Source organism: Sinohyriopsis cumingii, chromosome 11, assembly GCF_028554795.1.
Source record: "Sinohyriopsis cumingii isolate HCF-2022 chromosome 11, ASM2855479v2, whole genome shotgun sequence".
Taxonomy (NCBI): domain Eukaryota; kingdom Metazoa; phylum Mollusca; class Bivalvia; order Unionida; family Unionidae; genus Sinohyriopsis; species Sinohyriopsis cumingii.
In genome coordinates, this window is record NC_142971.1 from 101720371 (window position 1) to 101736763 (window position 16393).

Sequence of the window (16393 nt, forward strand, 5' to 3'; positions counted from 1 at the left end):
CTGGTTGGTTAATAATCAAGCATGCCCTACTAATAGCTTCATAGTGACTATTAAACAAGGGATGGGTGTATATAGTGCTATTAATGTTCAGTTCATGACAAAATGAATTTATGCATACTATCCTACCTTGCATCATTAAACTTTGTCACAGTATTCATCTTGATAAGTACTATAGCCTTATTGCAAAAAGCATTCACTGTGACCTATTTTCATGCTTCATTGACTTTGTTGAAATTGTATATGTAAAAGTTTTTTTTTATTGGGTATTGATGATGTAAAGATGTTGAAATTTGATTATTGGAAACATCTCTGGAACCAATGGTCACTGTGACCTACATTTTATACATACATACCAATGCAGGCTAAGTACTTGTGTCTACCTCATGACCACATTATTATATACTATATACAGACAGTAAGTCAGCTTTGTGATTGTCTTCAATTAATTCTGTATACAATCGTTGCTCAAACAGTAGCCGACATGTGTTTCTTCTTTAACTGCATACACAACCAAGAAGTAGACAATGCGGTGGTTGATAAAAGATTTTCACAATTTAATAAACATCAAAAATCGAAAGCTGCCAACATGTTTGCTGGGCTTGACTGTGTTATTAAACGCACTCAGATGACCAGTAAATAATTTCCACTTTATTAGTTGGAAATTGAAAGGGTATGAAATTGTGCATGCATTCAGCTTAAAAATCTTTATAAAAGTATATTTCACATGTATCTTTTGATATTCGCAAAATCTGAAGTAAAAGTTATCTGCAAGCTGAAAGCATGTGTTGTTTGTTAATTATTCTTGCTGTAGTCATTCAAGTGAATAGGCGTACAAGTGTTAATTATTGGAAATTTACAATGGATAAAGGTACATGGAAATGAATATGATAAAATTTTAGCAGTATGAAATTTGTACAGACACTGTTCATAGACCCTGGATTGTAATGAACTGTACATGTGCTCTGTCTTTCTTAACCTAATTTTGCTGTTAATTTTTCCCATTGAATTCAGACATATTGATCTGTGACAAAATTACTGAATAGTTTAAATATGTATGCAATTTTTGCAATGGAATTACATGTATTATGGATTAACTGCATGCCACAACAGTACAATATCGGACGGTAAGTAAACGGTGTTAATACTCTGTCCATGCTGTATATTAGACGTTGAATTCAGACACAGTCGTCTGTGACAAAATTAATGAATATTTTAAATCTGTGCAATGGAAATACATGCATGATGGATGAATTGCATGGCACAAAAGTAAATGGTGTTGATACCCTATTCATGATATACATTAGACATGAATAAACGTATATGTGCCAATGTGTTCTCTGAAAAAAGTAATATACTGTAAAAACCTGCATTAACATGACCCTTTTATTAACACGATCCAATTTTTTGGACCCCAATTATCGCGTTATAGCAGGGTTCAACTGTACATGAATGAGATGAGTGGACTGCATATATTTCATGTGAGGCCTTGCTAATTGTAGTCCTCCTGGCTGGACTGCATATATTTCATGTGAGGCCTTGCTAATTGTAGTCCTCCTGGCTGGACTGCATATATTTCATGTGAGGCCTTGCTAATTGTAGTCCTCCTGTCTGCCACTCCAAGGTTACTCAAAGCCTATGATGTTAACAATCTGATTAAAATCAGATCTCTGATGTTATACATGAAGATCTGACAGCGACCAGTTAGGGGTTGTGTTCTAGTAACCTAATTGCTAATTTTCTCAACCAATCAGATGAAGTCTAATATCTTCATGTTTGGAGACAGAACACTGTGGATGAAGAGCATGAATGTGTACTGAACGATTTGATTCACTTTTGGATATTTGAAAGCTGCATTTTCATTGGCTAATTCAAAGGTCACCAGGACACTGACCCTTAAGCGGTCATCATCACATCTTCACATAGGACAGCGGAAATCTAATTTTAATCAGATTGCTGACTTTCATCAAGTAGAATCAGATTTCTTGAGTTGGACAGTAAGTTTGAAATCAGTGATTTATAAAAGCAGTAAAACTACATTAATTTCAAGTTGTTAGCTATACTGGTCATTTACCAGAAGAACTTAGCGATTGTCTGTTTAATGTCCATACATAAATTGATCATGTGCCCATTAGCACAAGTTATTGATACTTTTATGATTGGAGGATTACCATGAAATTTGACATGCATTCATCACAAGGTCTAATTGTTCCTAAATGAAAATGGTGACACTTGTACAACTCATGAGGCTGCTCAGAGGCTATCTTGAAAATCTTATTGTTAAGACATGGTCACATCAACATGGGCTTGTCAGTGAAATACTTATTATGACTGCCTGTTGTCTAAAGTCCACCCATTAGTTGATCATGTTCTGTTGGTTATTTTTACTTGGAGTATAGAAATGAAGTTTGACATGTACATTCATTCCATGGTCTAGTTCAGGGGCATCCAACCTCTTTTGGCTGGGGTAGTCATATAGCTACCATGTCTGCAGTGTGGCAGCTTTTATTGATGTCAAGCACTGGGTCATCATGCCACAGACACTTAGCATCATGTCCCAACCAGTAACATTATCCTGACACCAAACCGGCCAATTGTGACATTAACTTCTTAGTGCTGAGCTCCAAGTGAGGCAGGAGTTTGTACCATTTTATTTGAGTCTTTGGTATGACTTACCTCAGGGTTCGAACCCATGACCTCTTGCATCCTAGGCGGATGCTGTAACCAATTATTCCACCGGGGGGGGGGGGGGGGGGGGGGCAAAACATAAAATGCTTAGGGCCACATGAAAAAGAAGTTCCTTATCACTGATTATAATTATGCACTTTAATATGCATTTTTTGAAAAGGACTGGCTGAATGCTACACAATTTAAAAGAATGGGCTGCATGTGGTCCACGGGCCACATATTGGACACACCTTCTCTAGTTGGTCATAAATGAATGCTGCAGCAACCATTTAAAAGATTTTCACAAGAAGATTTCAATATAGTGACTAATTGATCCAAATTGGAAATTATGCCAGTCTGTCATCAAGTAAGGTGACCATCTTGAATTACTGCTACTCGTCCTGTCAACATGGAGTTTTCACCAAAAGACTTTTTATGATACCTAGCTGGTTGCAAATGAAAATGGTGCTGACCTTACATCCAGTGTGGCCACCATGATGGTCATTTTGAAAAATCTTGTTAATGTTAAAGCTCCTGGATAGACACATGTGATGTCTAGCTCATCCACGATGGAAAATAGTGCAGATCGTACATCCGGCATATTGACAATTTTGAAAATCTTGTTATCGTTCAAGAATATTAGAGATGGTTTCAACAACCAGCAGTTAAAAAGAAGAAACAGTTTTATAATAAATTCCTAGAAATTCTTTTTGGTCAATGGATCTTGAGTCAGTTCGAGCTACTCTTGAAATCAACTGATAGTATCATGGAGGGTAAAAAATGGTATTTGATATTGTTGTATGGCTTTTTTGCCCTGTTAGTGGCTGACATTTCATTGACCATGTAATTTTTTTTATTTATTTCTGCATGATAATTAATGTTTACAATGGCCACTGGAGAGAGTTAAAGAGTTGTAAATGTGAACTATGTAATCATTGATTATACTGATTTCACTAACATATTTCATTGATGGTTGAAATGACATCAGATTTTATTTTCAGCAATTGTTTTTGAGGATCTGTTCTTCACACATCTCAGGAAAAGTAAAATTTACTGTTTAGGAAGTATCACTACACTTAGCTCGGAGACTGTTTCAGAGAGTTGAAATTATTCAGCTTGGAAAGAGATGAGGATGTTCTGATTGAAGTGAGACTGTATTTTGCAGAAACCTTGTTTAATGGTACTTATTTGTATCCAGGGTGAAACAGCTCAGTCAGAAATTGACTCCACACAGCCTGAAGCAGATGTTGCACAGCAGCAGCTTCCATCAGATGAGGCTGTAACAGGAGAGACAGAGGCAACAGTCCATCAGCCTACAGCCTTGGAGCAAACAAGTACAATTCCAGACCAGATCCTTGAAGACCAGGAGCCTGAAATCAAAGTTAGTCAGATATTGAAGGAACAAATATCCAAGCTTTACCTGCATCTAACCAGCTGCTAGATTTCTAATCAATTTAATTTGGGTTTATGTATGAATCATTACATAATAGCACCTGAAGTACACATTCATCTAAAATTGGGCAGCACAGTTGCAATGTTGCACATAGGATCTGAATGTGTCCCCCACCCTCCATATTTGGGAGACATGCAGGGTACTGTCATATTTTCTTTGGACATTTACATTATTGCAATACAAGTTAATCAAATACTTGAGTAACTTGTGAAAATATTAACATGTCTGAATAACTGTTATGCTGAAATGAACTGCAGCATTGAATTTTTGGGATCTTGCTTTCATTTGATTTTAGTATGCACCCATTATCTACCAGCATATATTATTATAAATATATGTTTTCTGAATTGCTTTTCTTTTCATATGAATAAATCATTAATTGAATGATATGATGTTTATTTGTATAAATTTAATCTCTTTTGCCATTATATGAACCTCAAAATAAACTAAATATTCCTGGCCTTAGGGGTGACTTGTACCTCTGAAATACTTTACCGTAATTGCCGTAAAACACGCTACATTGCAATTCAGCCGTAAACCTTGATTGTTTTCATTGACAGACATTATTTTAAATAGATATTCATTTTGCCATCAAGCATTTTCATCACTTTGCATCTTTGGCCATTGCTAGTGCCAGCAGACATAGGCGTATTTTGTTAATTTTTTCTGGCAAAACAGTGTGCACAAGGACACAGGTCAGTATTTGGAGGACGTAGGGCAAAATTTGTGGGAAATCCGTGAGCCCACATTCAATGTGCAACACTGCATTTGAATGCTAATTCTCACTAAATCACATAATCAGTAACCATATTTTATTAAGCTTATTTAGAATGTTAACTATCAGGCACTTACTTCAAGAGAAATATTTATTAGAACTTGTGATGAAAATGATTAAGTACATTATCTTGGGAGGGTTATTTATAAATCAACTCTAGTCTCATTGTTGTCTCACTTGAATGTTCTGTTGATATAATTGGATAATGTAGTACACACACACACACACACACACACACACACACACATATATATATATATATATATATATATATATATACACACACACACACACACACACACACTGTCCTGTATTTTAGGGGGGCCCCAAGTGGCCGAGTGGTCTAAAGCGCTCACCGTTCTGGATCACTGCCATCTCACCTCTGTCTGCATGGGTTCGAGTCTCAGGCCTGGCTAGCGTGGGTATGTGAGATAGCCTGCCAGTAGCTTCTCGTCGTGAGTTGGTGGTTCTTCCCGGGGTTTTCCAGGGTTCTTCCTCCACCAGTTATAGTGGCTGCCATGTATAGCCTATCTTGTGCTGAAAAATGGCATTAAACACTACAACAACAACAACTGTATTTTAGGATTTGAGAAAGTTTAGTTTATTTTGTTGTTACTGTCTTACTAGAGTCACGTAAACATAGTTAAATGGATATTTTGACACAGCAAATTCAAATCCATAAAAACATGACCAATATAACCATTTTAATATACTTTGGAAAATTTTCTCAGATAAAACAAAATACTGTGAATTCATTGTCACTCGAGCAGAACCAATTGGTTTTCATGGATAAGTTATATCTTGAATTTATAGTGCAACAAAATTTGAACGAAGCTGATATTGATACTTCCACCCAACTACTGCCGTATGTGATGGTAAAGTGATGCTCCTGTGTTGTTAATATCAGTTTTATGCAGTCCATTGAAGTAAGTTAACATTTATGAAATGTGACAATATTGAAGTTCAGTAAAATAAAATGTCAATCACAATTTGTGCCTTTTTTAGCACATATATCCCTGAATAAATTAGTCCCTTTCTGTATCCATGAAAATATCCAGCATAATGTATGGATCATGAAAGCACAGTATTATCTTCTCTAAGCTGTTCCATACTGATTAAAATGTATTATTGTCATGGCAACTACTATGTTTGTCATTTGATCATTTATTTCAAAGCTGACTGGTTATCGCTGCATTTTTTTATTTTGTTAATCACAATTGCTTTTCACTTTTCTGTTAAGTAAACAGAACACATGAGCATTTTGTTACTAAATACATTTGACACATAACACTCAGTGCAAAGGGCTATTCCGTTAACATATATATATATGGTGCCCAGGGAAGGTACTTTTTTAAATATATATGCCAGGGTACTCTAAATTGAATCTATGGGTGACTATTCTACACTAAAAGTACCTTCCCTGTGTCCCATGTATTTTTACTGGAACAGCCCTGATGTCCAATAAACCTATAAGCCCTGATGTCCATGTGATGTCCAATAAACCTATAAGCCCTGATGTCCATGTGATGTCCAATAAACCTATAAGCCCTGATGTCCATGTGATGTCCAATAAACCTATTGGCAAAAGGGAAAATAAGCCTTCTGAAAAGTGTTAATAATCAACAATAAACAGGAAAAATAAAAAGGAATATTCAGATTCTTGTGAATAAAAGCTGGAATGAACACAATAGGTTTATTGGACATCACGTGCCAATTTGAGTATGACTTGTGGTGGGGAAATATAATTGCCATCGTCATGTGAAATGGAAAAAGAATTTCCAGGAATTATGTCAAGTTGAGAGACATCAAGAAGCCATTGAGATGCAAAGGGTTTAGAACTAACATTTGTGCACTGTACTGGTGGTAAATAAAGTCTACGCATACTTTACAAACTTTTCAGTTAAACATAATGTTTATCTTTGCTGCATGTTCCGAATACTGAACTTTTAATTACATTTTCAGCTTTACAATAGCAGTTTATACATTTTGTTACACCTTACTGAAAACTGGTCAAACTTACTGGAAAAAATCAACTGCCTTACTGATCTGCATTTCATACATAACACTCAACATTGAATAATACAGTACATTTCATACATAACACTTAGTACTGAATAACAATACATTTCATACATAACACTTAGTGCTGAATGACAATACATTTCATACATAACACTCAACACTGAATAATACAGTACATTTCATACATAACAGTGCTGAATAACAATACATTTCATACTTAACACTTAGTGCTGAATAACAATACATTTCATACATAACACTTAGTGCTGAATAACAATACATTTCATACATAACACTCAAATGCCTTACTGATCTGCATTTCATACATAACACTCAACATTGAATAATACAGTACATTTCATACATAACACTTAGTGCTGAATAACAATACATTTCATACTTAAACACTTAGTGCTGAATAGCAATCAGCAGATCAGTCCTACTTTCTCAAAGCTCATTTTAGTCGCATGTGGACATTACCTGCTTTGTTTGAATTGGCTTATGAGTAAATATTTTCAGATCAGCTTCAAGCTTATACGAGAGTACATCTTCACTTTCCTTCTGTTCATTATTTGAGCAGTCACCCAGTCCATGACAGATCAATTGCATGAATTGGCTTATATGTAGATATTTTCAGTTAACCTTAATCTTATATGAGAGTATATCTGCACTTACCTTCCATTCATTATTTGACCAATCACTAAGTCCATGATAGATATATCCAAGGGTTGCCCCATTCATGCAGATGGTACAAAATGAGATGGATCACCCACTTGATGTGGCTTGAAAACGTTAAAGAGTACTGCTGCCTTCTGAGTGCACTAAGGGGCATTGAGTCACATACAGAGTTTACATGGGATCAGAATCGGGTCAACAAGCAATGGACTACTTCGGATCAGGCAGACCTATAACAGTTGAAGATTTTGTTATGTTTCCCATTCTTTCAACACTGTCAGCAACATTGTGAAAGTTGAAAGAATAAAACTCAATTTCAACAGAACTGTTTATATAAGCTTAAAATAAGCTTGTTTGATGTCACCGGCTTTGTTTTAGCGCATGATTGTCAAGAGCATTTGATTTAGATAGCTGTCTTCTTTCAAGACATTAAAAAAAAAACTAATTGCCTTCTAAACTTCAGCAGTGGAATTAAATTTGTTTTTTTGTACATGCATGCAAAGGGGTGTTAGCATCTTCTTTGATTCAGATCTCCACATTTATACCAATGAGTAACTTACCCAATCAGGCTAATTACTGCTGTTGAGATTAAGTCTGTTTGCTCAAAAATGCATGGAAATGAATGTCAGAATAGTCTTTTATAGTGATATAAGCAATTGTTGCTTACAAAAAAATTCTTGAATAACAAATCCTTGAAATTAAGTACCCACAAACATGAATTTATAAATAAACCACAAATTTTGAAAACCACAAATTCAGTGAGTCACAGTAAATGAGTATTCCTAGGTCTGTATTACAGGTACAGTCATGTTATATCACAGTGGTGTTATTTTGATGGTGTTACATTTGCAGTGATGTTAGAATTTGTCTTTTTTTATGGACCTATGAATCTGTGATCACTAAATAGCATCATTTAGCCCTGTTGCGGTAGGTGCCAACCTTAGCCACCTCTGTACACAAAAATAATTAAAATTTAGTTGTGCATTTAATTGAGCCTATATTGCCTAGTACTTGAAGAGCTTAATGCATTATATATACTAATCATTATAATATATATGATGCTAAAAATATTATTTAAAATTTATGTACTAATAATTTATTTATATATATATATATATATATATATATATAGTTTTAAAAAAAACATCCCTAATTTTAAAACCAGTGTAGTAGGAAACACATCTTTTATCCAAGTATCACACCCTTGCATACAAAAAAACTGTCACAGTGATGTACATTTTATGCTTTGCTACCATAAGCTGAGTATTTATGTTTAGCCCATGACCCCATATCTTTTTTCCATGCTAGACACAGCACTATAGGAACAGTGCAATTGGAAGTAGAATTAAATAAGTTGATTCAGTGGTAGTCTTCCCATATTAATGACTGTGCAATGTATTTTGATAGGTTACTGATGCCAAGTTGATTATGTATTGTACATGTAAATGATTATAAGAATTAGAGGAGTGGACTGCATGCAGTTCATGTGAGGCCTAAGCTATGCTGGGTAATCTAGGTAATTACTGATGTATGAATAGTGGTCATTCTGGCTGTCACTCCAAAGTTACTTAAAGCATGTGATGATGTTCACCTGTAAAATCTGGCTTTAGCTAGTGGATCATGATAATAGCTTATTCATCAGATGTTAAGAAAAAACAAAAAAAACTGAGTGATCTTCCTTTTATCAGCTCATTAACATACCTCATCTTTGATATCATAGTAAAAACTGATCTATTTTTATTCTTTTATTTCCTTTATTTCCTGTTGCAGTACTAAAATTTCATTGTCATGATCAGTTTAGTCTGAATTTTCTGCCTGATAATTTCTGTTTCTAATGACTGCAGGAAACTGTTTAAAGCTTCATAGAGGCAGGCTATGTAATCCTTGATGACACTCTGGTTTAGAAAACTAAAATGATTGACACTATTGCAAAAAAATTGATCCACATTAATTTTTGTACTTTCTTTTAGTGTATCATTCAACTTTTGTTTCTTTTATTTCAGCATGAGCCAATGGATGCATCATCAACATTAGATGGAACTTCAGTAGATTCCCTATCCATTGGCATTAGCCTGCCCTCGCATCTCGATGTCCAACTTCCTGCAGAGCTTCTGCAGCCCAAGGAAGAGCCCATGGAGACCCCAGACGAGCAGAATCTGGACATTAGTGAGGGCATGGATATCAGTGGCACCAATGCTGCCTTGGATGCCATTACTGCCATGTCAGCAATGGCTACAGATGCAGCTGTAACAAGTCCAGCTGCATTGACAGTGCAACAACCCACAACTCCAGGGACCACAGATTCTGGTAGGAAGACACAACTTTTGTATGGGGGCCTCACATTGCCAAGTGGTCTATAATGCTCGACTTTACCGACCACTGCCATCTCACCTCTGTCCATGTAGGTTCAGGTCTCAGGCTTGTCCTAATTTGGTATGTGAGAAAACTTGCCATTAGTTTCCTATAGGTCAGTGGTTTTTCATGGGGTTCTTCCAGGTTTTTCTTCTACCAGTTAAACTGACTATCATGTATAGTCTATCCTCTACTAAAAAATTTGTGTTAAAAACCACAACAACAATTATTGTATACATACTAATTTATTGGAAAAGGTCTCACTTATTTTTCTTAAAATATTCATTTGGTGAAATACATGTATCACTTCTTTAAACAAGTTTTTCGTGTTCAAAAGTTTCGTCAGCAAAATTAAATTACAGTACTGTACAATCGCAACATGGGAATAAATCATTACAAAACTTAAACATGTCATCACATAATTGAAGAAATAATACTTTAGAAGAAAAAGTAAAAGTTATTCCACTTGACAATGGGGAGAGTTCACTTGCCGAAAGATTTTATGTTGGGAAGACTCAAATAAACAAGATCATAAAAGATAAGGAGAATACTCTATTGCAGTGGGAAAATGAAGTAAATGGAAAGAGAAAATTTTAAATATGAAGTAACGTATGTACCAGTATTTAAAAACTGTTTTTCAATGGTTTTGTAATGTGCATACCAACAATCTCCCACTCACATTTCATGCCCAAAAATAAGAATTATTAATTTATGTTACTTGAAATAACTCTGTTTTTAAGAAATGAAGAACATTTTAATAACTAATGCTACTTTTAAATGAGGATTTTAACTGCTTTAAGTTCTATGCAGCTTTCCTACACTATACACATCTCACAAATATAGTCCCCCTGTGGAAAGGCTACCTGTCTTATAAGGCCACTTTCCTGGTGCAGAAGGGATGACTGTATAAGAGGGGGACCACTGTACTGAAAATAATTTGCTAGTGAATTATTGGTAACAAGACAGTTGTCACAGCTATGCATGTTCTGTCAGGAACTTCAGTTATGGAAGGAACCTGTATGGTAAAATTTGTCATAAGATGACATTTACATAACTATACTATTTTCCATAAAATTAAGTTGGAAGTTTAAATGATGAATCTAATAATTAACAGAGAAGTGGAAGTCATTGTTTTCCGTGATATATCTAATAAAATCTAATAAACAGTATAATGCATATAAGTATAACTATTATGTTTAATAATTCACTTGTGTCTAAAGTCATTAAACTCCATTGTTCACTGCTTTCGTTCACAAGTAGGTGTAATATGCTACATGTCTTTTCCACTAGATCCTCTCTCTACACTGGCCATGGCAGCTGTATCCACAGCTGGAGCAGTAGTTGGAATCAAGCAGGAACCGGGGACCAGTTCATACGTACCCACTAGTGCTGCTTCAACTGCAGATATCAAACAAGTAAATACCCTTCATCTTTTTGATTCGTTTATTTTTTATTTATTTTTTTTATTTTTTTTATCTTTATGAGCTGATTTTAGAGGGAAGCAAGACTAAGCACTAAGCAATCGTGTTTCAGCCAATGTCAACATTTTAAAAAATATTTTTCTTTTTTTTTTTCTTATTTTTTTATTTTATTGCATATAAGTTCTCAACCTACAATCGTAACTTCTTATACTTGGCATGATTCAGGATGAACCCGTGACAGTTCATTCTATGACATAACCTTTTACTTTGGGATCATGATCAGCATCATTGAAATTTTTACATCAATGATGGTTACAAAGCCAATTCATTCTGTAAAATGCTAGCTTCCTCTTTGGTTACAGTTTATTAAATCCTGGATAGATTTTCTTCATAGCTGGGACAAATTCAAGACAGTTCATGCTAGTTCACCCTTTTGACCTTGGTGTCATAGTAACAATCTTAGAAAACTTTATTTTTGTTGTTGTTATGCATGAATAATTTTGGCAGTGTTTTATGCATGTGTTCATCAGTCCTTTAATTTTTCCTATTCTGGAAGAAAACGCAAGTTCTGCAGCACATACCACCACAAAATGCTACAGATAGCTAGCTTGCTCTGTATGTTCAGAAGAACCATATAGTTTGGGCTCAAACAGTCAGAGGTCAAGGTCACTGGCTGAAAGAAGAAAAATGGCTTCTGCACAATAAATTGAGCTCTACATCACATTCATGGACTAAACTTTTTGAGTGGCTTGCATTTGCAGCAAGAAAAATTATGTTGAGTTTGAGGGTCAAAAGGTCAAAGATTAAGATTAAGGTCACCGAATGTAAGAAGGAAAATGGTTTTTGTATATTAGCTTGATTTCTAGACCATGAAACTCGGCACATTTCAGGGAGGGCTTGACTTAAGGTATGGATGAGGTCTGGAGTTTGGGGATCAAAAGGCCAAAGTCAGGGTTGTTGTGGTTTAAATGAATATGGATTTTGCAGAATCACTTTTTTCTAGATTAAATTACTTGACCAAACTATTTGGATAGCTTGCACATAGAGTAATAAAGCAACCTCTGTTAGGGGTCAAGAGTTCAGAAGTCATGATCATAGTAAATCTATTAAGATAATAATGATGTCTTTACAACATCATTAGTTCAAGGCTGGCCAGTAGCTTCTCGTGGGTCGGTGGTTCTTTCCGGGGGTTTTCCGGGTTCTTCCTCCACCATTAATACTGGCCGCCATGTATAGCCTATCTTGTGCTGAAAAATGGCGTTAAGCCCTACAGCAACAGCAACAGTTCAAGGCTCTATATGTTGACCAAAAATCCAGGTAACAGATACTCGTTGGTCAGTAATCTCTAGATACCCAACTAGTTCCTATACAAAGTGCTGTTAAAAATGGGATAGACAAATAATATGCTATTTCTTGGTACTCTTGTTAAAGCATGAATGTACAAGCAATTAACCACATGAAAATTCTCCTTGTTAAATAAAGGCATATGTCTCAGGAAATTTAGGAAATGAATTTATTATATTATCTAAGAGACTTTGTGAGAAATAGCTGAAATCATTCCACACTTCCATTACACTTTTTATGATACCACTTTATTGTGTATTTTGCATGAAGTCGTGAAATGTCACCGGTTCATCATACTCAAAATATGTAATGAATTACAGAATGTAATTTGGATGATGTCATGTTATCATGAACAATACAAGCTGAACAACAATAGACATATAATTTCTTGTGCAGGAATTGAAATTACCTACCACTCCAGTGAAGAAAGAAGCTAACCAGTGGTATGATGTGGGAATCATCAAGGGGACATCCTGTCTTGTATCATACTATCATCTACCAGCAGAAGGGAACCAGACTAATGGGGACAATGTTGTTAAACTGGTATAGTCTGAGATTTGTCATCAGTCTTTATCATCTTGTTTGCTTAATTTCAGTTTGAATTAGGAGTTTATTCCTACATTTTAAGCAAAAGAAAATTGACTGAAAACACATTATTCGGATGTGTTCAGAGTAGGCAAAACATTTTAATTTGAAGAGTTTAGTTCATTATTGTTTGTGTATTTCTTTAGGTAGATTATTTCATCATAAAACTTTAGTTTATCCACTACTTCAGGGCTTCCAAGCTATAAAAGATATTGGCCACATTTTGACCAATTTCAGCAACAGATGTGCTAATATTATGAACTACTGAGAGAGTGGCGAGTGTATGGTGAAGTTGTTTACATTTGCAACACACACAGTCGAGAGAATGTTGGTATACCTCTATATTACTTTCATGTACTGTGGCTGAAAGTTCTTTGGAAATTGTACTCATGGAAATTATGCATGGTCTTGGCTCACAGTCCAGGAAAGTGACATTGAGAAAGTGAGCAAGAGATACTCAGAGTATACTTCCTCTGATGAGAGAAAACATCCAAGAACTGCGGAAGTTTATAATATCTGTAGAGCATCCCCATATGATTTAATTTTGGTTGTATGGCTGAAAAATGTAAGTTACAAGCATCAAAACAATCCTTTTGAATCATTTCCTGAAATTTGCCCTCCCCCCAAGAAAATCATTAGAGTCAAAGTCCCACACAAGCTAGTCTCCCCACCACCACCTTATGATGAAAAGAGAGCTATTTAAAAAATACACATTACATTTTGTCAACATAGCAACTTATGTTATACTGAAAGACAGGAACATGAAACTTGCCACAATTATTCCTGAGATGTCACCAGTAAATTTTACAGTTTGAAAAGGAAGGATCAGATAAGTTACCTAGAGGTCAGAGGTTAAAATGTTTGCATATTTTTCTAACACTAGAATGTGGAAGAAAGCAGTTATGCTTTGTCATCATTTCATTCATAATTACATTACAAATGAATGGAAAGAAATTTTTTTACTGTATATTTCTTTCACTGAAATGCAACAGTTTTAAATTTAAGTTGACTTCACTCCTATGTTCTAAGATTTCTAATTTCCCATAATTAAAGTCATTGCGCACACAATACTGCCCAAAGGCATATTGTGTAAGCATGTGAAAAATAAGAAAAACTAGCTTATTTTCATGCATAACATCATAGTTAATGTATCGTTTTATTCAGAACATAATGCATGATATGAAATATTTGCACAAATTTTGTATAAAAATATTTTTTTAGGTGACGCTCAACAGTTTCATATTTTGCATAGGGTTAGATTTGTAAACAAAAAGAATTTCTCTGGTTTTTCTCACAGGTTGTACTGGCCGTTTAAAAAGACCTTGTATTACTGAGATATTGTTCAATTTTTTAAAATTCCCATTATTTTTGTTGTACGATTGATGTGAGCAATATGGGTTATAAAATATACAGCTTGGCCTTACTTCAGATGTGCACCTTTCAAAAAACTGCTAGCTCATTTTGGTCATTTTCACTACCTGGACTTGAGGAGTAAATTGTGAGAGAGAAAATAGAGCTGATACTTTTTTTACATTTTATATATTTGGTAATTCATTCATTGCAGTTTCAGAAGCTGGTATTGTCTAGTCTGGCAAAATTCATTTTCCCTATTTTAATAGGTGCTAAAGATAGTGTACTTTAGACCAATTCAGGCTGATTTTTGGAGCACAAGGGAGCAGTCATTTTAATTAGCCGTGAGCTTAGATCATGTAAAATTTCCACAAGTACAGTATCCAAAGAAATATCAGTCACAGTACATTAGAGTAACTTAGAGGTGTACCAGCATTCTCCACATTGTGCATATTGCAAAAGCAAACACTTTACACCCACCAGTCTCACAGAAGTTCATAATATATGTAAAGCGCCCCCATATGCAACTTTGACATCAACCAAAGACCAAAGGGACTTGGCAGATTGGTCTTTACTTGGAACATATTGAGATTCCCACGATACACACACACACATGCACACACACACACACACAAAGAGTCTACATAAATGTAACCTTGACTTGACCACTGTTACAATTAAGGGACATATATTCATCATATACAGCCATTTTATTCCTAAAAAAAATTAAATCCTGAATCATCCACTACCATTTTCCATGTCATATTTTCAGGACATTGATGTAGTTAGTGTACAGGATCATAGTGTGTTGAAGAGACAAGAGCTCCAGCCAGGAACAGCATACAAGTTCCGTGTAGCTGGAATTAATGCATGTGGACGTGGACCATTCAGTGAGATATCTGCTTTCAAGACGTGTCTGCCTGGCTACCCAGGAGCTCCGTCAGCTATTAAAATCAGCAAGGTGAATACTCTCTTACCTTAAAAATGTTTAGTCAGAAATGCTCATTAAGAGTAACAAGTTTGCATATGAAAACAGTGGTTTTGCTGAATGCATCATCTCACCTGCCACTTTTTAGAATGTTTCACACAACATCTAAATTGCACAAACAAATCTAGCATTTCGATGTCGATGTTGATGATGACAATACTGCCAACACCAGAAAAGCTGTTCCCATGTGATCTTTGGGGAATTGAGACATGAAGAAGGCATCTCTTTCCACAGATGTATTCTCATAACTGTTGTGTTACTTAACAGCATTAAGAGATGGAGTTGAGAAATCCAAGTTATTTTTATGCTGTTTAAACTATTAATAAATTATAAATATCCATATATTGTCTGAGTACCTTGAAAAGTCTTGATTTTCTTGAAACCAAAAGGAATTATTAGTTTTCATTTTATGGATTTAAATAAAAAAGAAAAGAAAAAATAGCTCTCAAGTTTGTGGTGGAAGGGAAATTTGCACAGTTGTACATTTTGAACTTAAAGTTGTACAAAGCCCGGATGTAGCCATGGTTAAATTTGAATCATTTGTACACTTCAAAATGGCTGGCTGCCAATTCTAACCTCGGTGGCTAGACGAAGAGAAATATAAAGTTTCGATTATGAGATCTTTCTCAGAGAGCTTTGCAAAATGCCAATTATGGTGGAAGGATATTAATTAGAATGCAGTGGGAAAGAGTGCTCTACGGTCACATGCAGGGGAGAAAAAAACCAAGCTCTCGTAATGGTAGCTAATATGGCAAAACAAGAAG

At 35.2% G+C, this 16393-nt stretch overlaps 1 protein-coding gene across 5 annotated transcripts in view; it reads left to right on the forward strand.

Moving 5' to 3' along the window:
* LOC149789177 (host cell factor 1-like) overlaps positions 1 to 16393 on the forward strand; it is a 104690-nt gene that overhangs the window by 63552 nt on the left and 24745 nt on the right. For 4 of the 5 annotated variants that reach the window (XM_089975313.1, XM_089975314.1, XM_089975315.1 and 1 more), the window contains 5 exons: positions 3863 to 4045; positions 9593 to 9896; positions 11232 to 11356; positions 13103 to 13249; positions 15414 to 15602. In XM_089975313.1, coding sequence (XP_089831439.1) covers positions 3863 to 4045; positions 9593 to 9896; positions 11232 to 11356; positions 13103 to 13249; positions 15414 to 15602 — 948 coding nt within the window. The remainder of the gene's footprint in view (positions 1 to 3862; positions 4046 to 9592; positions 9897 to 11231; positions 11357 to 13102; positions 13250 to 15413; positions 15603 to 16393) is intronic. The other variant, XM_089975317.1, reaches the window with a different exon arrangement.